This window comes from Chaetodon auriga, chromosome 18 (genome assembly GCF_051107435.1).
Source record: "Chaetodon auriga isolate fChaAug3 chromosome 18, fChaAug3.hap1, whole genome shotgun sequence".
NCBI classification, from domain to species: domain Eukaryota; kingdom Metazoa; phylum Chordata; class Actinopteri; order Chaetodontiformes; family Chaetodontidae; genus Chaetodon; species Chaetodon auriga.
Genome location: NC_135091.1, coordinates 16,468,982 through 16,491,361, shown reverse-complemented (window position 1 = coordinate 16,491,361; position 22,380 = coordinate 16,468,982). Strand labels below are relative to the sequence as shown.

At 43.5% G+C, this 22,380-nt stretch overlaps 1 protein-coding gene across 1 annotated transcript in view; it reads right to left on the bottom strand.

Moving 5' to 3' along the window:
• Positions 1 to 22,380, bottom strand: part of nrxn3b (neurexin 3b) — a 274,415-nt gene that overhangs the window by 37,116 nt on the left and 214,919 nt on the right. The window contains exon 20 of the mRNA XM_076756314.1: positions 14,264 to 14,435. Coding sequence (XP_076612429.1) covers positions 14,264 to 14,435 — 172 coding nt within the window. The remainder of the gene's footprint in view (positions 1 to 14,263; positions 14,436 to 22,380) is intronic.

Sequence of the window (22,380 nt, the reverse complement as noted above, 5' to 3'; positions counted from 1 at the left end):
GAGTGTTAAACAAGAATAACTGATATGATTAGGCTACCACTGGGACACCTATATACTTGTAAAAACAAGAAACATATCTCACTGCAGGGGCTGCTATGACACTGGGTTGCCCTGGGGCATCATATGTGAACTTTAAGGGGGGTCTTCTGACTCTCTGAGTTCGTCTAGTCATAGTGTCAGTGTCAGTGTCAGTCTCTGTGTCTCTTTGTGACAAGGGAGTCTCTACGTCCAGTGTTTCATCTCTCTCAGTCTTTTCTTGGGTCTCACTTGTCTCTTGTAACTCAATGTTCCCTGTTGTCTTTCCAGACTCAGGTCCATTTCCTCCTTTATCCATTCCTTGTTCCTCCACACAGTCCTGTGTCACTCCTTGCTCAACTGCTTCTTGTTGTCCAACTTGATCATCGAAAACAACATCCAGATCCAGACTGAATGGTTCCGACATTTCATCATCCGTCTTACACTTGAGAGGGTCAACAGATAGTTCATACCACATTCCATATTCCTCATCCTCTGAGTCTGTGTACTCATTTCCAGCAGCATCATCTGGTCTGATCTCTCCTCTTCCAGATTCCTCATCTGTTGTCACCTGTTGTGTCTTTTCCTTTCCTGACTGTTCTCTGTGTTGCCTCTTTTTCCTCCGTCGAAGGACTCTCCTACTAGGTGTAGGGTCTACATCAGGGACTTGATCAGGGGAGACCTTTTGTGCGAGTGGCAGGAGATGGTTTCGATGGAGGATTTTGATGGGTCCATTTCCATCTTCTGGTCTCAACCGGAACACTGGCAAGTTTGGCATTTGACTTTCCACAACATACGGGTTTGAGGCCCAGCGGTCTGCCAGCTTATGCTTTCCTTGTAATCCTAGGTTCCGTAACAAGACTCTGTCTCCTGGCAATAGCTGTGAGAAACGGATTTTCTTGTCATATCTCCTCTTGTTGCCATCATTTTGCTTGGTAGCAAGGGACTCTGCAAGTTCGTAAGCAGCTTTTAACTCCTTTCTCATGTCAGTAACATACTTGAGATAAGTTTTCTGCTGTGTGCCATCACTGGATGTTCCAAAACATAGATCCACAGGCAATCTGGCTTCACGCCCAAACATCAGGAAATATGGTGAAAACCCAGTGGCTTCATTTGGAGTACAATTATAGGCGTGGACGAGGTGTGAAATGTATTGACTCCACTTTTTCTTCTTGTTTGGCTCCAAGGTCCCTAACATGTCTAACAATGTCCTGTTAAACCTTTCAGGCTGAGGGTCCCCTTGAGGATGATAGGGTGTCGTTCTTGATTTCTCAACCCCAAGTGTGCTCAGTACTTCATAGATAAGGCGACTCTCGAAGTCTCTCCCTTGATCACTGTGCATTCTCTTTGGCAGTCCATAGTGAATGAAATACTTCTCAAGTAACACTTTTGCCACTGTAGAGGCCTTTTGGTCCCTCGTTGGAAAAGCTTGAGCGTAGCGGGTGTAGTGATCGGTAATGACCAGAACATTTTCTGTGTTGCTCGAGTCTGGTTCAATAGACAGAAAGTCCATACACACAAGGTCCAGTGGGCCATTACTTTGCAAATGAGACAGAGGAGCAACTTTCTTTGGAAGGGTCTTCCTCTTTATGCACCGCACACAGGATTTGCAGTACTCTTCAACATCTGACTTCATCCGAGGCCAGTAGAAACGATCTTTGATCAGGCCATAGGTCTTATCAAGGCCCAGGTGACCTGAATCATCATGCAGTGATTTCATTACCATGTTCCTGTACTTTTCTGGCAGGACTAGCTGAAAACGGCTGGATTTGCCAGGCGGACTTGTGACTCGGTACATGACTCCTTGTTTCATGTTTAACCGATCCCACTCTCTCAAAAGCAGGGAACAGGTTCGATGTTTTGTCTTGTCAACTTGGGTTACATCTCCTTGGCTCAGGGCTGACCACACTTGACTGATGCCAGGATCCTCTTGCTGAGCCGTTGACAGCTCAACTGGACTCAGGACAGGCATTTCCTTGACACACAGGGTAGTCAGATTGCAGTAGGCTTGTGGGATAGCCTGCATAGAGAGCCCCAAGTGGTCAATCACTCTTCCTGAGAATGAGTTCCTCTTTATAGTCACCACAGACATCTGGCACATAGCTTTCACACCTGTGGCAGGTATGTCTGTCCATTCTTGCTTTTGAGTTGGTGTCGGATGTGGACGGCGAGAGAGAGCGTCCGCATCAATGTTTTGAACACCCGATCTGTACTTGAGACTGAAATTGTAGGTAGACAATGCAGCAAGCCAGCGGTGACCTGTTGCATCCAGCTTGGCAGATGTCAACACATATGTCAGCGGGTTGTTGTCTGTCCTCACCTCAAACTTTGTCCCATACAAGTAGTCATGCAGCTTATCAACGACTGCCCACTTCAGTGCCAGGAACTCCAATTTATGTGCAGGGTAGTGTCTCTCAGATGGGGTAAGGCTGCGACTGATGAAAGCAACTGGTCTTAACCCTTCACCTTGGTCTTGGTACAACACGCCACCTAGTCCTTCTTGACTAGCGTCCACATGTAGCACATAGGGTAGCTGTGGGTTTGCAAAAGCCAGCACAGGAGCTTGAGTAAGCCTCCGCTTCAGCTCTTTGAAGGCTTGTTCGCATTTTTCATCCCACCTACAACCAAAGGGCTCAGATGGATTTAGGTAGGTGTCACCCTGTTTCATTTTGGATTTCTTGGCAGCTGGTGGATAGCCGGACAACAGCTGGTTGAGGGGGTGGGCTACTTTGGAGTAGTCCTTCACAAAGCGTCTGTAGTATCCACAGAACCCAAGGAACGACCGCAGAGCAGTCACAGTGCTTGGTCTGGGCCATGTGGTTACAGCTTCAGTCTTTCCTGGATCTGTTGATACACCATCTTGAGATATGATGTGCCCAACATAAGTCACTGACGGTTGACAAAATTGGCATTTATCCAGTGACAGCTTGAGACCTTCGTCTTTGAGGCGGTCGAGCACCTTTAACAACCTGGTCTCATGCTCTTCAAGCGTCGCCCCAAACACAATGAGATCATCGAGATAGACCAAAACCTCAAGCAAGTTCATATCTCCAACAGTTTGTTCCATTATTCGCTGAAAAGTTGCAGGAGCTCCTGTCACTCCTTGTGGCATTCGTTCAAATTGATAGAAGCCAGCAGGACAGATAAAAGCTGTCTTCTCTTTGTCACTTTCGTTCATAGGCACTTGATAGTAACCACTGCGGAGGTCTAGAACACTAAACCATTTGCTTCCACTGAGACAAGCCAGAGCATCTTCGATTCTTGGCACTGTGTATTGGTCAGGTACAGTGCGGCGGTTTAGAGTCCTGAAGTCCACACACATCCTTATTTTTCCGGTTTTCTTTCTCACCACCACAATTGGCGAGGCATAAGGACTACGTGACTCAGTGATGATCCCTGCATCTTTCAGTTGTGACAGATGCTGTCTCAGTGCCTCCACATCTGCAGGCGCCAGCCGGCGAGACCTCTCTCGAAATGGTTTGTCATCAGTGGTTTTGATAGTGTGCTGTGTGCTTTTACTGCATCCTACATCAAACTCATGAGTAGAGAAAACCTCACTGCGTTCCATCATTTTTTCGACCAATCTTTTCTTCCATTCCTCAGGGACAGGCGAGTCTCCAAAGTTAAAAGAGGAAGGGGTCACTTTTTCAGCTGACTTAGTGTCGGACTCTTCCTTTGCAGGAGATGATGACACAACGTCGACTGGGAACAAGTGGGCAATTGGCATCCCTCTAGTCAAAGTGATTTCTCGGGAAGACACATTTCTGACTAGCACAGTAATTCTCTTAGACATCACAACAGTAGAAGCTTGCAACTCTGGTCTTACCAGGAGCTGTTCTGGAAACCTTGATTCCTCTGCAGGTTCCTCAGGTGAGTCCACGAGAATGGCTTGAGTGCCCGGCATTCCTCGGAACTTTGGCACACCAGTCACTCTGGCTATTCCTCCAGGCCGCAAGGTGACAGGTTTGTTTTGAGTGAACCACACAGTTCCTCTTTTGTGACTGTCGTCATCAGGTGGGAGTTCTGAAAGCTCATTGAAAACTTGTTTGAATACTGGATGCATGTGTAGGGTGCTCACAAAGTTTTCTCCTCCTTTTTCTTTGCAGCATTTGAGCAGTCGTCTCACAGTTGGTGTGTTTGTGCCAACAATGATGGAAGCTTCACCTCTCACAACTGGGTCGGGACAAACCAACACAAGGGCATCAATGGTCTCAGCCACTCCTACGTCAGCTTCCAAAAACTCCAGCTTAAGTGACAGATAGCCATCGTAAGGGTAATCAGCAGGACTGAGACCCCATATCTCTAAGACGCTGATAGGTGTCAATGGCAAATGTGTCAAATATCTGTCGTAGAAGGATCTGTACAGTAGAGTCACCTGAGATCCAGAGTCGAGTATGGCTTTAGAATAGATGCCTTCAATTTGCACTGATACAACAGAGCTGGGGCCCACTAAGCCTTCTGGTATAGTGTCATCCACTTTTTCATCTGGGTTGATGCACCTGGTGGAACGTGTTTCAACCACCGGGAAGCCAGGCCGTTCCTTTACTGGTTCCCGCGGTAGTTTCCCGATTTCTTTGTCAGTTTGATGAGGCGCTTGTTGACTTTTTGTAGGTTTTCTTCACCTTCACAGTCTCTTTTAAAGTGTCCATCCTCCCCACATCTATAACAAAATATTCCAGATCTATCCCCTTCATTGCCAGATCTTTGTGGGGTTGCATTTTTTTTGTATTTTGTCTTGGCAGGGATTTCAGATTGTGGTCTTTGGGTGTCTGACTGCGTTGCAACTGTAGCAGCTTTGAGATTGAGCATTTCAGCTTTCATGACACTAATGTCTTTTTTCAACTGCTCCACTTCAGGACTGACTTTGGTTTCAGGAGCAGACTTGGAAACTGAAGTGACAGACTGTGACATCACTGTGCTCTTAGCATCATTTCTGCTCTGAAGCATATCCTCTTCTTCCCTCACCTCCTTCAACAACTCATTGAAAGTGGGAGGATCTCGCAGCTTGTGTGTCATGCGGATGCGAAGTGCGATCATGTCTTGTTGCAATGCACCTCTCACAACTTGCTCAATGCGCAGCTGGTTCATGTCAGACAGTTCCACTCCTCCTTTCCGGAAAACACAGTGTAACAGTTTATCTAGCCTCAACAGGTAGGTAGACAACTTTTCACCTTCATTTTGATATGTGTGTCTGAACTTGACGAGGAGATCAGCTGGACTCTCAGTTGTTCCAAATGCTGTTTCCAAAGCTTGCATATAGTCATATGAAGTTGCATCAGGGCTCTGTGCTCTTAGAAATCTCACTATGTCAGCAGCGGGACCTTTAAGGCATTCCACTATTCTTTGTTTCTTCACATTGTCACTGCACTGCCACTCTTCCAACAAGTTCATTGTCTGCTCTGCCCATGCGTCATACTCTTCCTCCCCACTAGGAGTGGGTTTTACTCCAGAGAACAGGCGGAGCTTTCGGTAACTGTAAGTATCAGCAGGCACTGTGTTACATTTATCCACTAGGGAGCTGATGGCATTTATCAGTGCAGTGTTCATATCAAGGGATGAAGGGCTGAGTAGGCCTTTAACATCAGTGATAGTCTTCCCTTCATTTTCCAGAAACGACATCAGTTTAGCTTCAAACTCTTGACTCTCTACAGGAGCTGTTAGCACATGAGCAGGCCAAGGCCCGGCCTCTCCAGGAAGTCCAACAAAGTCAGGTACGGTTTGCTTAGTCAGGTCAGTGGATGTCTTAATCAGGACAAACTGTGTTTTGGAAGCTATGTCAAAACAGCGGTCAGCTATCTCAGCTTTCCCAAATGCCTTAACCTGACTCAAAGCTTGAAGCAGAATATCGTCTGGGACATCAGAGCTAACATCACTCAAAATTACTGCATTTTCACAAGCTAGCTGCTTCCTTTTACACCAAGCCCCAATCTCTGTAGCATCCATTTTCTCAGCTCAAGACAGAAAAAAAATTCTGTAAATGCAATTACTTTATCAGTGCACTCAATATTGCAAAATGTTAGCAATACAGCTCAATATAGACTCAGGTGTGGAAAAAAAGTTATCAATTTTTCAAAACAATCCCGGACGAGCCCCCAAAAATGTAACCCTTTTCACCATCGGCTCGTGAAATGTGAAGCCCTTTACTTAACACTAAATAAAGAATTAAAGCTCCTCAAACTCAAATTTATACTCATATAGTGAAAGAGACATCTCAGTGTAAATTAACTGTCTAGGGTAAATTATGACTCTCACTGTCTTAATAGTAATGTAAACAGAAATACATAAAACACCATAAACACGAGGCAAAAACACACAAACACTGAATCTCAGTTTAGAGAACGTATTGACAATAGTTTAATACAAATGCCAACCTTTTAATATGAAAAATAAAAAATAAAATAAAACACCCGGGATTTCTTTAATAAATTGTCTTAGTTTCTGAGTGCACTCTTTAAGTTTGATTAAGCAAGCTTGCTTTTGGATCGTTGGCGCGCATTAAAAGTTGGAGCTCAGGCAGACAACAGTACCTCCGTGTGGGAAAATGGAAACGGCTCCTACCGCAATGAAATCCTCCTCTGGTCTCTCGTCTGCAGCAGCAATAGTAGCAATGAGCAGCAGTATCCACAACCTCTCCAACCAGAGAGAAAAGTCGGTCCTCGGCCCTCAGCACACACAGCCACGACATCCGCTGAAGCTCCTCAGCTCAGGCAGCCTCCTCCGACGTCCGTGCGGGGAAAGTAATGCGACAGCGTCTCTCCCACAATGGCGGCGGCGGCTAAGCTAACTCAGCTAGCTTAAGTTGCAGCAGAAAACAGACACGCTCGGTCGACAATTCACAGTCCGTAACTCTGTAATTTAAGAGCGTGTCGGCTGACAAACCGTTAACAGTCTAACTGAACAAGAATAAAAAAGAAGTATAAACACGGGGTAGTCCGTCTCCTCACTCTCGTCTCTCTCCATGCGCTACGCCATTATCCTCCTGCTTCTTCTCGTCGCTTCTTTTCTTTCTGCGCACTTTTCTCCTACTTCCTCTCACACCCAGGTGAACCGGAAATGAAACTTTATAGATCATCACTACAAAATACAACTTTTAACATTTTTAAAGTATCGAACCAGCAACGAAATACATTTTTAAAGGCACATATTTTAACTGCAAATTAAATATATTTTAACCTCTTATTTATCATGTGAATTTGAGTGTAACCATGACAACTGAATAATAATCAGGCATCTCATCAACACTTGAAAATATCCACACATTTAAATGATAAGAAAACAATATCTAAATATAACTGATATTTATCAGGTTATTACACATACAACTAGCAGTAGATCCCTATGCACTTAGAAAATGAATAAAAATAAAAGTTGAGTGTTTGATAGGAAAACTCAATTTCTCTTTTCTATATATTTTGCCATAAGAAATATTCAAGCAAACCCATATAAATCAACTCACATAAAAGTTTTCTGATATCGTATCATTACTTCCTTGAAGTGATCCAATTCCTGCAAGACTATGTAACATTAGTTAGCACATTATTTCATTTAGAAAATAAAAAGCTGAGTTCATGAGCAATAAAGCAAGGCCTTGTTCAGTTCAACAGACTCTGGGGTTTTACAGCTACAGCCTTACTTGGTCTGGTATGACCGGCAGCACACGGTGATTAGTATAATTTGTAGATTACAACCACATATTATATTATGGCATTATTTATAAGTAGATTTGTTCTCGACTCTCATGCATATTTGTGTGGTTGTATGTAAGTTACATGGTTCTATTGTATTTCTGGGTGCCCCTTTTATCATCTAGCTAAGGTCAACAGATTAAAATTAGCCTTCTGGGCTAACTTATTTAGTCTAATTTACAGTTCTTCTTTTCAGTTGATCAATTAAAATTTAACAATAAGGAAATCAAATAAAAAAAGAAATAAATATCACTGCATTTATGGCTCCTCTTTTGCTGTGCTACTGTTACGCTATGTTTTAGTATTCACCACGACCCCATTATTATCAACTATTTCTACAGTTTTAAGTAAAAGTCACAGAGGATCGACACAGGATTAAACCAACTGATGGATCAGTTTGATCAGTTATGCAAAGGAACACAGTTTGATTTGGTAATATTGGCAGAAAAATGGGGATTTTTTTAAATTTGGGATGACTTGAATTGCCTACAAAGTAGTGCAGCATGAGGTTCGAATGGCCATTCACAGGGCCCCCAATGCATGCTATGCATTAAATACTATGAGCAAAGGGGTCATTTATGAATACAGAAAGTTATAAACAGAGAGTTCTACTTTGTGGGTTTCAGTCAGAGAAAGGCGACGTCATGCAGTTATATGCACCAATCAGGGTTGAACAATATCTAAATTAGAATGTGTTGACAGTTGCGGGGTGGCTGTCAGTCAAATGTGTTAAAACCACACCCACACAGTCCTCATGAAGCAGAGGGTTGTGGAATGTTGTTGTTGATGGTGCCTCTTTAGTTTTCGGGGGCTTTAATTTCTATTCATACATGTAGATGAGATGGCAATCACACAAGAAATACGCTATTCCTCATTATTCCTACTGTGCACTGCTGACAACCGTATCTGCAAGTGTATCAACATTTTTTGCCCACTCAAAGTATTTTCTCTGACAAACATCTACGTGCATTACTGGACAGCCTCTTATTTATTCTGTAACACGCTGCATTTCAGAATATGTCACGCTGACTGGCTGAATGCAGACCTGTGTACACATGTAGAAGACATATAATTTAAAATTTGTTGGGCTTTTTCTGTGTAAGCAGTTTCTGTGTGTGTGTGTGTGTGTGTGTGTGTGTGTGTGTGTGTGTGTGTGCGTGCGTGTGTGTGTCTTTTAGCCCTAATGAATGCCCTCATCATTTTTTTTTTCTCCTAGCCAAAACAATGTCTAAATGTTTCCCCTTTGGTGGCAGCTATTCAGTCAACACAAACACTGGCACGGCGACAGTCATCTGCTGGTTGGTGGCTTCGTTCTATTCAGCTTGCTTGCCAGACTAATCTCGCCGGGGTTCCATCACAGGGCCAGTGCTGAGAGCGCATCAAAACTGTGAAAATGGCTACCGTGACAGGCTCCTGGCATTCTCTCCATTTGGGGATGATGAGTACATTTGATATACTGTGGCCCTGTCCAGAAATCATCATTCCACCGCTCAACTCCACAGCTAGCTGTTGCAGCCCCTGGTTATGAATATCCTGCACCACCCACCTGCTCTCCAATCTACACCTGACTTTCATCTCTGTCTCCGCTTCCCTCGCTCTCTGGCTATTCATTCATCCACCCGACTATCTCTCTATTCTCTCTTCCTCTTCATCCATCCAGCTATCCTCTTCTTCTTCTTCATCTGCACCCTCTGATACTCTTTCTCTCTGTCTCTCTCCAACGCAATCAGCCTTCCATGCTCTTCTTGGCTGAATCAGTCCGCTTCAACTGCAGCCACATTTCTGGTATCATTTATCTACTTTTCTCTCACTCTTTATTCGCTTTCTCCTGTTCTCTACCCATCTATCTGTCTATATGCCAGCTCTTTCTCCCTTTTGTCAACTTATTCCTGTCATCTACTCCATTAAATGCGACTATATTCCCTCAGTGGCTGCATTTCTTTTTTATTCACCCATGTCGCTCTGTTTCTCCAGTTTGCTTTCCCTCTCTCCTCCTTCCATTCTCTCTCAGATGTCAGACAAAGCCAGGGAGTAAATTCATCATTTATCAGGTCGCTCTGAAATTTATGGTGTTGAAAGGATGAATTAGACTGGCGGCTTCAACACTCAGCTTAGTCTGAGTTCTGAGAGCGACAGAGATTGTGTCTCAGATAGGGCTAATCATGTTTGGCCCCGGGGACGTGTGGGGATTTATCTTGCTCCCGAGGAATTGTTTTGTCTGTATTTCAAGACAAAGATTGGCAGATACGTTGAAACGGTGCAACTCATTGTGTCTGTTTCAGGTTGCAGGAGTTGTAACATTGTGTGCATCGGTGCATGTATCCATGTCTTTGTCTTTGTGTGTTTGGATGCACGTGTGTCTGAAAATGAACACAAGGCCTTTCTCATTATGACCGACCCTCTTGTAGCCACCACAAACGATGGAACACACACACACACACACTGACGCACTTTCCCCGAGGCCCAAGCAGAGTAGTTAGGCCAATGGTCATTCATCTGAGACAACGCCTGAACCTCAGCCAGCTCCGGCAAAGTGTGATGCACAATTTCCGCCTGGCTCGGTCTTTGATTCAAAGATTCAAACTCACGCAAAAAGATCATGTAATCCAAAATCAAAGAGTACAGGAATTCGGAGTGTTATATAAGGAAATTGGAACCCTCTCGCTAAACAAAGACAAGCCCCTGCAGTAATGTAGGTTGTCACAAAAGTACACACGATTGTAGGAGAGATGCGGTGCGGCCCTGATGAACAACGAATGGAAAAGGACGAGAAACGGGGATAAAAAGGAATTTGAGGACAAAAAAAGAATGGAGATCTGAGAGGGCACTGTTAGAGGAGGGGAATAATTAGAGAAAGGGAGAGACAAAGCAGTCAACACGCACACACACACACATACGTGCATTCAACGCCCACACACAAACACACACACACACACACACACACACACACACACACACACTGAACACGTGTAAGCTGCAGATGCCTGCTGGAAATGCCGCTGTATGGGATCAGTGTGGCTGTATTGTTGTATAGAAGAATGGGACTGTGGAGCGCAGAAGTCCTTCTCTGTCTCACTCTTCAATATGCACCAGCATTACACAGCACAGTGTTTATCTCATAAACCTGTTTGTCATAATCACTCTTGCATAAAAAAAAGTGTAAATTAAATATTAGTTTGCAAAAAGACATTGAAGCAGGTGTCTGTGGGCTTAGTGGGCATGACGCTGTGGGATCCCAATCACATGTCAGCCTATCAATAAGGCAAAACACAAAGCGTAAGAAATCAAAGTATGTTCTGAGATTTGGGAACATAGGACAATGTAACGATGATAGGGCAAGAAAATAAGTGGTCAGACGATCAGACTGGTTGTAAATGAGCCTTCAGTGACCAGTTTGCATTATCTCATGTGATCCAGTACAACAGCTGTGCCGCATATTCTACCTTTATGAAGTTTAAAATGGTCAGTTTTTGATTAAACTTCTCGAGAGGTGTTTATTCAACCATTGTTTATTAGTTAGAGGTGGAGTTTTACTGCCTTATATTGAAAAGTGTTCTGCCTCCTCATGTTTATAAAAGGGGCGGGCATCCGAAACACCTCCCAATATAATGCAGTCCAGTTAACCACTGCAATCTATTACCACAGTTATTATCTTTTTAAAGTTAGAATTTATGGCTGTGCTGTTACGTTGGATTGCATTAAGTCTTACAGGTGTACCTAATAAAGTGGTGCCCATTTTCTGAGTGTGTGTTAATTCACTGTAATAAAATATGAAAAAAACATGCTTTAGCTACATTAGTGACAAGAGAAGACTAAAAATGAGCACAACGGTTACGTTGGCACTAATCTCTTATTTCACACTGAAACTGCGTGTGCACGATTACACCAAACACAGAAGGTTAAAGGTGAACCAGACAGTTGTAGTACACTGTTGCTGTGAAGTGTGACGGCTGTTTAAATTTTGAGTTATAATTTTACTGTTGTTTTCTTTTTCCAAATACTTTAGGCTAACCTGAAGTTTTATTCAAAACCTACACAGTAGTCTCATGCTTCTTGCCCCATCTGATGAATTTATCACAGAATTTCCAGGTAATCATAATTGACTTAGTGTCTATAATGTTATTATTACTGTTGGGAATAAAGGACAAAACAACAAAAATAGGCCGAAGTTATAATAAAGCGAAATTGCCTACTAAGAAGTAATAGTAAACATGACCCAACATTGCTCTAGGCAAAATTAAAACTCAGGTCTTTGGTGTGAAAACCTCCTGCTGCCATTTAAAGTAGATCCTAATGCCTCTACTCTGGTGGGTAAACTTTTCAAACACTGCTGTTGAGATGTCCAATTTACACACCTCAGGGTATTTTGCGAGCAGCTTTGAATGACAAGCAATCCACCAGAACCTCTGTCTTCACCTATTCCCTTCCAGGGAGAGAGGGCATGCCCAGATCCGGTAACTGTTTATTGAACGACCTGAGAGCCTTGTGGCTGCTGCTGCCTTCAAGTTGAGCATTAAGAGTGTGAGAAAGCAGTCGATGAGTCTGCACCCTAACATGTAATTACTCATGAGATGACAACGCCTTTACAAGGGAGGGAGGGCGAAAAAAAAAAAAAAAAATCAATCATCGTTGAATTACTATCACTGAGTGCCCTGCAAATTACCTGTGAAGAAGAGAAAAAGAAATTACCACGCATTCGATCTCTCGACCTCAACTCCATTTCAAGACAATGGCAGGCGGACAGAAAGGGGAACAAACCTCAATGGGATCACTTGGACGGAATCCAAAGCTAAAAAGGCGAGTTCTGTCTGTTGCATTGCTTAAACTCAAATGCAACCCCCATTTAGCAGTCATTCCTGAATGGATGCTGGCTTTGGATCAGAGATATTGACAGACCTATTGATGGAAGGTTGAGAAAACAACCACCGAACGATGATGCACAAGGCACTCTGAGGTAATTATGAAGGTGGTAGGTGTTCGACTGTTATCTGAAATTACTGGCCATTAAAGATGGAGAATTCTTGCGGGGCTGAGATCGAAAGCAGCGAGACAAGAACTACCTGTGTGCAAGAATGCAGTCGCGTTTGCCTGATTTGTCCGGTTCCTTCGGTGGGTGTTTATCTGTACGTGATGGAGACATCACTCCTGTGCATGCTGTGTGCCACATGTTAAGGAGTTTCTCGGTATAAGTGTGGCTGAAATGCAGTTATGAAACCCGTCTAACTTTATCTATTCAAAGGAAAGCGAAAGACAGCCAACGGCAAAAGAAAGCCAGAGACAGAAGAGATTAACATCACCTGCGCTGGCATTGAACCAAACCAAAAGAGTGCGCCAGGTCACGCCAGGAGAAGATGCTGCCCTGTCCTCAGTGAAGGCATGCAACTAGGAGCACGCTGTAGGGCTGCTGAGACATAGGGCCACGAAGTGAAAGGGATCAACTCCTATTTGTTTGCTCCTTACCATTGGGTATCATCAGCATTTTTACACTCTTTCTTTTCTTCTAGTGTTTGGAAAACAGGCTATTTTCGACAGTGAAGCGCAGTTGCGTTTCTGGAGACATCTCTGTTCACGTTAGCTCCACATCTGGTAATGTAACACTATTTAATCTGCTACACTGTCGATTTATTCTATGTCTGTTTCTGTCCAATTACGTCTTGCTACTACGGCACAATTTTACCTCGGAGATCAATGAAGTTTCATATTATCTTTTGTCATCCCAACTTCTCCTTGCCTCAACTGCCACTTTGTGCCCATGTTGCTTCCCTGTGCGTCTGCTCTGTTTGACTAAGTGAAATTGAAGAGTGGGTAATAGGGAACAAGGAAACAAAGGTGGCCTCTCCTAAGCTGGCTGGCATTGAGACACAGGTATCAAAGACCATGAGAGCCAACTTAATTTAATGGAGTGTTAAGTAGAAGCGGGAGATGATTTTTTTCCTTCCTTCCTTCTCGCTCTCACCCTTCCTCTCACTCTCTCACCCTGTTAGGTGAGCAGCACGTCTCTGTGCCAAATGAAGGGAGTGCCTGAGCCTCCAAATGGAGCGGGCTCCGTTTGATGACCCTATTTGTATTCTGCTGCTGTGCTGCTTCTGCTGACCTGGGAATGAGAGATACAGGCAGGCAGCAGCTTTATCTGGCCAACAGGCCACCCTTGGTTTCTGCCTCTATCCTCTCCCTGCTTGCCCGACGACCAAATGCCTCTTGGTGCCTTTTAATCCCTTTCCTGAAATGAACTGGCCAGATGTTGCACAGTTAATGCCTCTTGCAAGACAAAAGATTCTAGCTCAGTGTGCTGCTTTCCTGTGGAGTCAGCTGCGAGGGCATGAAAGTAGATATTTCTGAGGTGTTTGCCAGAGGAGCATAGTGTGTGCCAGTTAATGCAACTGCATGCTTCTTCGTCTTCGGGGATGTTTTATTAAGAAGAAGAGGAGAAAGGGAATCTTTTTTGTATGTTGTTGGCGGTGCCCTTTGCTTCAACAAACAGGTGGTGTCCAGTGATTCTAAACTAGAATTTCATTCTAACTCTTGCAGAAATTCATCAGACACAGGAATAAGAGTGGCAGTACCTGTGGGAAAGTGTTCATTGACTGGCCAGTTGTCCACCTGCAACGTGGCATTGCCCCCATTTCTGGTGAATCGGACTAAATGGTATTTGCCATCGTTTACTGCTGTGGTTGTCTCCTTAACGCTGATGTCCACTGTCCCGATGTTGAATGTCACGCCTACTTTGCCTTGTTCCTGGAAAAGACACACAGAGAAGAAGAGCAGAGTTAGTGGTCTGATTCCCGCAGTGAATGAATCCAAATCTTTGAATGCTGAATTTTACCAAACTGGTGATTCCTGGCTAACACAGGGAGCTTGTTCCTCTCAATAAGAGCAAGTCACATCAAATCTGTCTCGACTGATTTAAAAATTTGAACTGCCACTGTGCCAAGACTCTACCTATTGTTGTGCAGTAATTAATTAATTATACAATAAATAACTGTACAAAGTTCAATAAAGCTACTTGGATGAATGCCCTCGGCTGGTGCTAATGGTGAACTACTCAGCGAACCTGAGGACGCTAGCGCGCTACGCTTCATTATACCACTGTAATGTGATGAAAATAGGCTGCCAGCAGAGATTGTAATGATGAGTAATGCTCCCTGCAGCCTGTCACTGCAAAACTGGCAGGACAGATGCCTTTTCTGCTGCGGTCCTTACAAACTGCATGAATACCATATGTTTTGTTTAGCTCCTAAAGCTAAACCAGTTTTACCATGTCCATAAATTGTGATGCCTCCCCATCATTTCCTGACTCCTCTCCCCTCGACCCCACTAATTTTCATGAGCTGCCAGTGTGTTTTATTGTGACTGTTTGCGTATTCATGGGGATGTAGGCGTTACAAGCAAAAGGTTTTAGAGCGGAGGCAGGGCTTGAATGAGTGGCGATGGGGAAGGGCTGTGCTTTCTGTGTCATTTGTTTTAATCCCCCGCAGGGAATCTCGCAGTGTAATTACCTACTTTAGAAGCCTGAAGCAGAGGGACCGTTTCTCATAACAAAACCAAAATTAAGAAGGCTTGCACAGGGGGCAGACACATATAGTTAACTGATCAGCTGAGACACCGGCCCTGGCTGACTGTCGCCATACACACCTTGATGATATCAAGCTGAATTTAACAATGTTCACTGGCACGAAAGCTCTGAAAGGCTGCAAGACCACAACGTAAACGACACAGTTAAACTTGGGGATCTCATTTTAATGTTACAGACTCCTAACACCATAGGAGAGCATTTAGTAAGGCCAGCCTATATTTAAAGTCTCACCTGCTTTTACGTTCTCAAATAATCCCCAAGTGGAACAATATAATATTAGAATACCATATATTATAGCAAGCTGCAGTCTGTAGTAGTAAATGAAGTGTGTCATTTTATTGGTGCCGGCAGGCCCTTAGTCTTTATGTTTTGTTATCTGGGCAACACATTTTTCTGAGTTTGTTTACTCTGTATCTTTGCTGTATGTATAAAAAGGCGAAAGAAAGACATTAGAGATCAATAAGAACGAATATTAACTTTTAAATCAAGTTTGTTCTCACATTTCTATTCCTGAAGTGGAGCATCTAGAAAACAGACAGTTCTCTTTTCATTTCCCGAAATTAGGATCCCGTTTTTGTTTGTTAGCATTTCTGGTACAGTGCATCCATGACGGTGAGCTTCCTTCAAGTTTTTAAGGGTAGAAATTTGTGGAAAGCATACAGCAAAATGACTGTGTGCACAGGAGCTCTGAAGTTTCCTCAACAAGTCCTTTTAACTGCCAAGGCAGTCTGAAGACATGCACCGCATTCAATGCCTCGCTCGTATTTACAGTTAAAACACTCTTTGTCTATTCATGAAAAGAGATACAGCACAGCATTACAGTGTGCTTCAGACCATAATGCAAGGAACGACAGAGCAGCACTCCTCTGTAACAATCTCCAGCTCACCTAATAATGGAAAAAGAATGTCACCAAAGACACGAGAAAGCCATCTCCTAAAAGCCGAGGTACGGGCTCAGAGTGGGAGCCAGGCGAGCAGAATATCTGAATGCACACTTAACGTCTCCGTCAGAGAAGCTGTAAATGGGCTCTTAATTTAGGTAGCTGTCATTAAAACACAGAGCAACAGACAAACGCATACAGTGCCCACACGAGTGCACGGGCACACTCGCTGATTATCTCGCAGCAAACACACACAATCCATGCACCGAGACAGGATAAGGTAAGCACACACACAGATATGTTGATGATTTAATGTGACAAGGTGATGTTCAGTGTGTGTGTTGTGTGTATTGTACCATGAAAAATACTGCTAAAGCATCCTGGCTCTCCTGACTAATGACAGGACCTTTCCCTGGTAGGAAAAAAACACTATGTCTGACGGCCTGAGCGCATACAAAGCACAGACAGACACATCAGCACTTGTACATCCACTGTGACCTTCAGAGGCTCTGGCAGCCCCAGCTCTCCTGTGTAGTCTCATCAAAGCCACATCACCGACCCACTAATACCTACAAACAAAGACAGATCGTCACCCCCCTGGCCCTGGTACAAACAAACAACAAAACACAACAATTGTACACCTCTGTAACCGTCGCTGAGTGCCTCCGGGCAGTGTGCAGAGAGGGAACTGTGTGTGGTACTGCCTCGCAATGGCACAGCTCTCCCTCTCTTTTTTCCTCTTCTCTCTCTGCACTACTCTTGTTGTCCGGCTACCCTCCCGCCTCACCCACCCACCTGCCAGCCCACCCCGGCGCTGCAGCAATGTTTGATTGACAGATCCAATTACGTTTTTTATTGGCCTGTCGCTCGCGAGGTGGGAAGGCACTTCATTGTCTCCTGAGCAAAGGGGAAAAATGGCTATTGTTCTCTTAGTGGAAAAGATGATGGCCACTGTTCCAGGCGTAAACAAATGATGTGCGGAGAATCACTTCTAAACTTCTGCACACTTGAATGCAAACAGAGGGCCAAACACACACACACACGCGTGCACACACACAAAGTCATAGAGTGTAACCTTGCGCCAAAGAATCTTTGTTTCAGTGGCGTCACACAGCAAAAAACACAAAGCTGTGTCCACACATTCAATCAGTCACCCTCACTAACCCTCAAAGCAAACACTCTAAATATGACATTACAGTAGGGAAAGTGGTAATTTACTTGTATGATGTGCTAAAGCCCTTTCATACATGGCCATGCTCCCACACTCTCTATTTAATGCCAATCATGAACGCTGACTGTTTTACCGCTATAGGAATAGAAGGAGATTATGTTGGCGGCTTGTTTGTGCATCACTTAAGGGTACAGTATGTGTGGGCATGTTGTGTTCACACTCTGTGTAAGTAAGACTGATAAATGTAATTCCAGCGAGCAGCTGCCCCCCACCCCCCACTCCAATATGAGCTGGCCCAGGCTTGGCACGAGGAGCTCCAGCGGTCCCACGTGACCCGGCACACACTGACATCAGTAATAAGGCCCGCCGCAATCCAATTCAGGGCCGATCAATGCCTCCAACACAAGCAGCGCCCCGGGCAGAGCGAAAGAGAGAGAATCACTCAAAAGCAGTGGTGGGCGATCCTGCAGACAGCCATCACAGACAGCCCTTAGTAGACAGCTGCTGTACCAGGGACAAGACGCTCACAATAGACCCCATCCCCAGCTCACTGAATGGTCATTCTGCTACGCCACAGGCCCCAGACAGATACATACATCTGAAAGCCATTTTATGGAGGTGAGATGGGTCGAATTAGCACATTTAGCTCTGCTGGGGAGGGAAAAAAAAAGCTGCCGAAGGAAGTATGGAGTCAGAGAAGGAAATGGATGGATTTATGAAATGGATGGATTTATGTGGTTTATGTTCTCTATAAGAAGCTGTGCATTGAAAACACTTTAAGGTCAGAGAATGTTATTAAAGTGGGAGTCCCCCCCCCCCCAATACATATTACATTGCAATCAAACCTTGATTGAAATCGGGTACGGACACAGAGTGGTTGTAGTGGGATGACTCCAGCGGATCTATATTAAGTCTCAGTTGGGAAGAAGGAAGATCTGATATCAAGAATGTGAACATGTCCCACGGTGGGAGTTTGGGTTACATATCCACCCTTTCATCTGACATCAGCTTTTGTGGTCAGGGGCCATCAAAACTGGATCATGGAAGCAGTGGAAGCAGAATCAATAGAGTGGAGAAGCTGGGACAATGTGAGACGCGGTGGATTGATGCACCTGGCCTTCACAGTGCCGAAGCCATTTATTGTCAGTAATTGACAGAGATAACTCATAGACGGAGCAGTGATTTGTAGCTGTCTGTTCTTGTGCGCATCAGGCTCTGGAGTCAGAAATTTGCTAAAGGGTAGGATGTTAGAGGCTGTTGAGGAGGGGTCTGTGTGTGTGTGTAAGTCTTTTCTTCGTGCACAGAATGTACTGACAACTTGACAGGCCCAAAGCGAGGCAAGAGTCCATGCAGCATATTTGTTGTGGTCTTTAAAGCCCTAATTACAGAGAGAAAGTCTCCATTTCAGAAAAATGTTAATGGATCAGTCGTACAAAGCACATGTACAACGTGTACAACCAAACAAGTTGTGAATTACTGGATTAAACCTCTGACCAATTGAAATGTGAAAGACCCTGCTGTAGTCACATAGTCAATCTGAAAATCATGAGCTGGAAATCAAGCTTTGTGTTTGAAAGCATTGGTTCCCCCAAAATTTCAAAAATTTTGTCAGTTAGCTCTAGTAGCATCTTGATGTGCAGATTCTTCTGATTTTATTTGTCCAGATCTAATTCTGAGATTTCTGCCTACACTCCAATATGATGGAGGTAAATGGAATTTAAAGGTCTGTTGATATTTTTCTTATTGTCAACAAATCCCATTAAAAGACCAAAACTAACAATAGATTGATCTTACTTGCAAGCCTCCAAAGCCTGAAATATGTGTGCAGCAGAGCTCTGCTGTTGTCCAAAACTATTAAAAACACATCAAGCAGCCACATTGCTACTCTGATTGACATTTTCCTTCATCACAATGAACATGGCTTTGTCATTTATTTTAATTAAATCCCACACAGACCATCCTGCTCATGTAAAAACTCACTGGAGCAAAAAAAGTGTACCAGCCCGCCACTGAAAATAGGCCCCAACAAAGGTGTTATGTACTCCTGTTTGAGCTATGCCTGCTAAAAACTCCATTGCCCGACGAAACCTTTTTTAAACATGAACTATAAGTTTGTCACCCACTTTTAAAAACCCCACATCTTCAGTAGAATCCACAGGCACGGGGCTGACTGCCAGGCTCAGGGTGCTGAGGTCCAATAGCAGTGAGAAATGGACACATTACTGATTTTGAACTTTTCATGGGATTTGTTGACCATAAGAGAAATATATGTAACACCGGCCTTAGCCCTTCATTTGAGGTGCTCACAGCATTGAATAAGCACATTGAAAAACTTGCACTTGCAATGTGTCTCACTAAAAACAATGTCCCCGGTACTCTGGATAATCCACAGAACACACCGTCGAGAGCTTTCATGGGGGCTATTTCTTTGATAGAGAGTCGTTTCTTTGAAAACCTGGCAGTGTGAGTTCTGTGGATTACACAGAGCGACAAGGCCAATGAAAAGAGAAGTTGGGTATTTTAAATGGAATTTGTCAGTGTTGTGAGCACTGCAAAACAAATTCCAATGTCCTCTGTGGTATTGTTGTTGAAGAAGAACCTCAGAGACGGACATCTGAAAACTAACGTCCTAATAAAGCAGGTAAACTGTAACACTCATGCGCAGCATAATTATGAAAGCAATAGAGAGTCTTGAAATAGAAGCAAGGTTGAGCAATACATGTTTTAATGTCATGAATAAAGCACATTTTGCTAGAAATGCAGCTGCTCATAGGAGTGATGCATATGAAGTGCTGCTGACACAAGGGCTGCTAATTTTGGAAAGACTGAAAAAAAACAAAAAACTGCTGAAACAGTCTTACTCTCTCAATTTAGAAGCGGAGGCTGCAGGTTTCAGGGTTCCTCGACCTGTACAGTGACAGTCTTAATGCACTATTCAAATAAACATCCCTCTGAAAACTGTGAGCTTCCATTAATCATTAATTGGCTCAAAGGTTCATTCAGACATTCATAATCGACTACAGAGCCGTTGTGAGAGGCGATGTGGGAGGATACAAGGCGCAGAGGCCTGGTGCCTCTGAAATATTGATCACACCTAAAAGAACCCAGAGGTCTAACACAAGCTATATTTCACACCTGAGAGGGCCAGGAACAGCTTCATCGAATGGACAGGAACAAAATGGCTTCCACCTTGCTTTACTTAGAGCTACGGTAGGTAATTGCTGGGGTAATACCGGTGAGTCCATTAGCCAGTTGGTTAATGCCCAGGAGTGCCAGCTAGTGTTAGCCCAGACTGAAGAGGAAGATTCAATGCATTTTTAATATAAACACAAGCAGCAGCGTTGCCGGGGATGGTAATGGCTTTGACTCCTGCGCTCGGGCTCAATGTCAAACTCTGAGTCTCGCTCTTTGATCCTCTGCCGCAGAATATGAATCGCGCAGGGTCAGCCTTATCAATTATTTACAACCACTCTTTCTCTATTTCCTGTTTGTCCGCTCTTGTGGCTGTAACTTGCCTTGACACTAATGGTGGACGGCTCGGTGAAAACATTTATCAATGTTACCGCAGAGTCCTCTCCAGCTCCATACTATCACTTTCAGCTTTTTGGAACTTAGAGTACTGACACTGCACTGATCCTAATCATCACTACTATACTTTACTGCATGTGCCTTGGCTGCATTGTCACTGTGAAGTCACTGTCCCTGAAATAACTTTCAGCTGCTGCATTCTGCACTGAACACTGAATCTTTACCCCGTTTCAAGAACTATAGAATATAAATATCTTCACTTTAATGTGTTAAAATACCAGTAAATGTCTTCAAAATAATGTGCTAAAAGTAAAAGCACTCATTATTTCAGAATAATACATTTTATATTATTGGATTATGATTACTGGTGCATTCATGTGTTCATTACTTTAATGTTGACGCTGGTAAAGGTGGTTTAACTACTTCATATGGTTTTCCTGTTGGGTTGCTTGTTTTATCTTAATTTATAATATTACGTCATAGTTTATTCGTTGATCATATTTTATATTATTGAACTTTATCTTGATTTTCAAAGTCACTAGTAACCAGTTACTTTTATATCCCTTTCATAAGAGTACTCAAATAAATGTAGTGGAGTAAAAAGTACAACATTTATGCACTTCAGCACTATAATACTTTTGACAAATATCTTTTTTGTCTCTGAATTTTTAGCGTTTTATTTCACACAAGCCTTTTTAGCACAACCTAAAGAACACAGCAGCCTGGGTTTCACTGCACATGCACCTGTATTGTATGAATGTATGGCAGTAAAACCTGGAATCTTCAATCTCAAAATCTTTAACTATCATCATGTTTGAGAAATGTGGGTCATTTATTCTATTTTTCTATTTTGTATTAAAGGAGTAAATTAAGTTTGATTGTTGCAAACATGAAAGAATTATGCATGTCGTCAGTCCAAACATTGAAGCTATTCACTCACTGAAGTTTTGACACAAACAGCACAGCTGAATCTATTTTCCACGTTCCATCCTATTATGGACCTTCATAAAATATATGACCAGATATTACTTTGTTCCAACATATTATTATAGACACCATCTCTACAGAACAGAGTCATTCAAAGGTGCTGAGCGTTGCTCTATCTCTGTTTATGGTTGGAGCGCTACACAGCTGAAGTAATTATAATGCATACTGCATAATTACAAGCTTGCTAAACCACAGAAGTGTGGTAAAACTTCAGCCATGAATTTTCATCTGCCTGACCTGCTGCTACACGACATTTGCACCATTCCAAAGCACTGAGCGTCGGCCAGCAACAACATGCAATCAGCCCATATGCAAGAGCAAAGGTCGCCTACACACACACACGCACACGCACACGCACACACACACACACACACACACAGTCCACTCTCTGATCATATCAACACTGTGCTTTGAGTGATGTTTTGCAGCAGCTGTTGAGAAGGTGCTGGGCATACATCTTGAGTTTGACTGCATTTACTCGTTGTGGATTCAGATTTCATTTACTCACTGCAGCTCTGTACCAGCACCCATTAAAGAAAA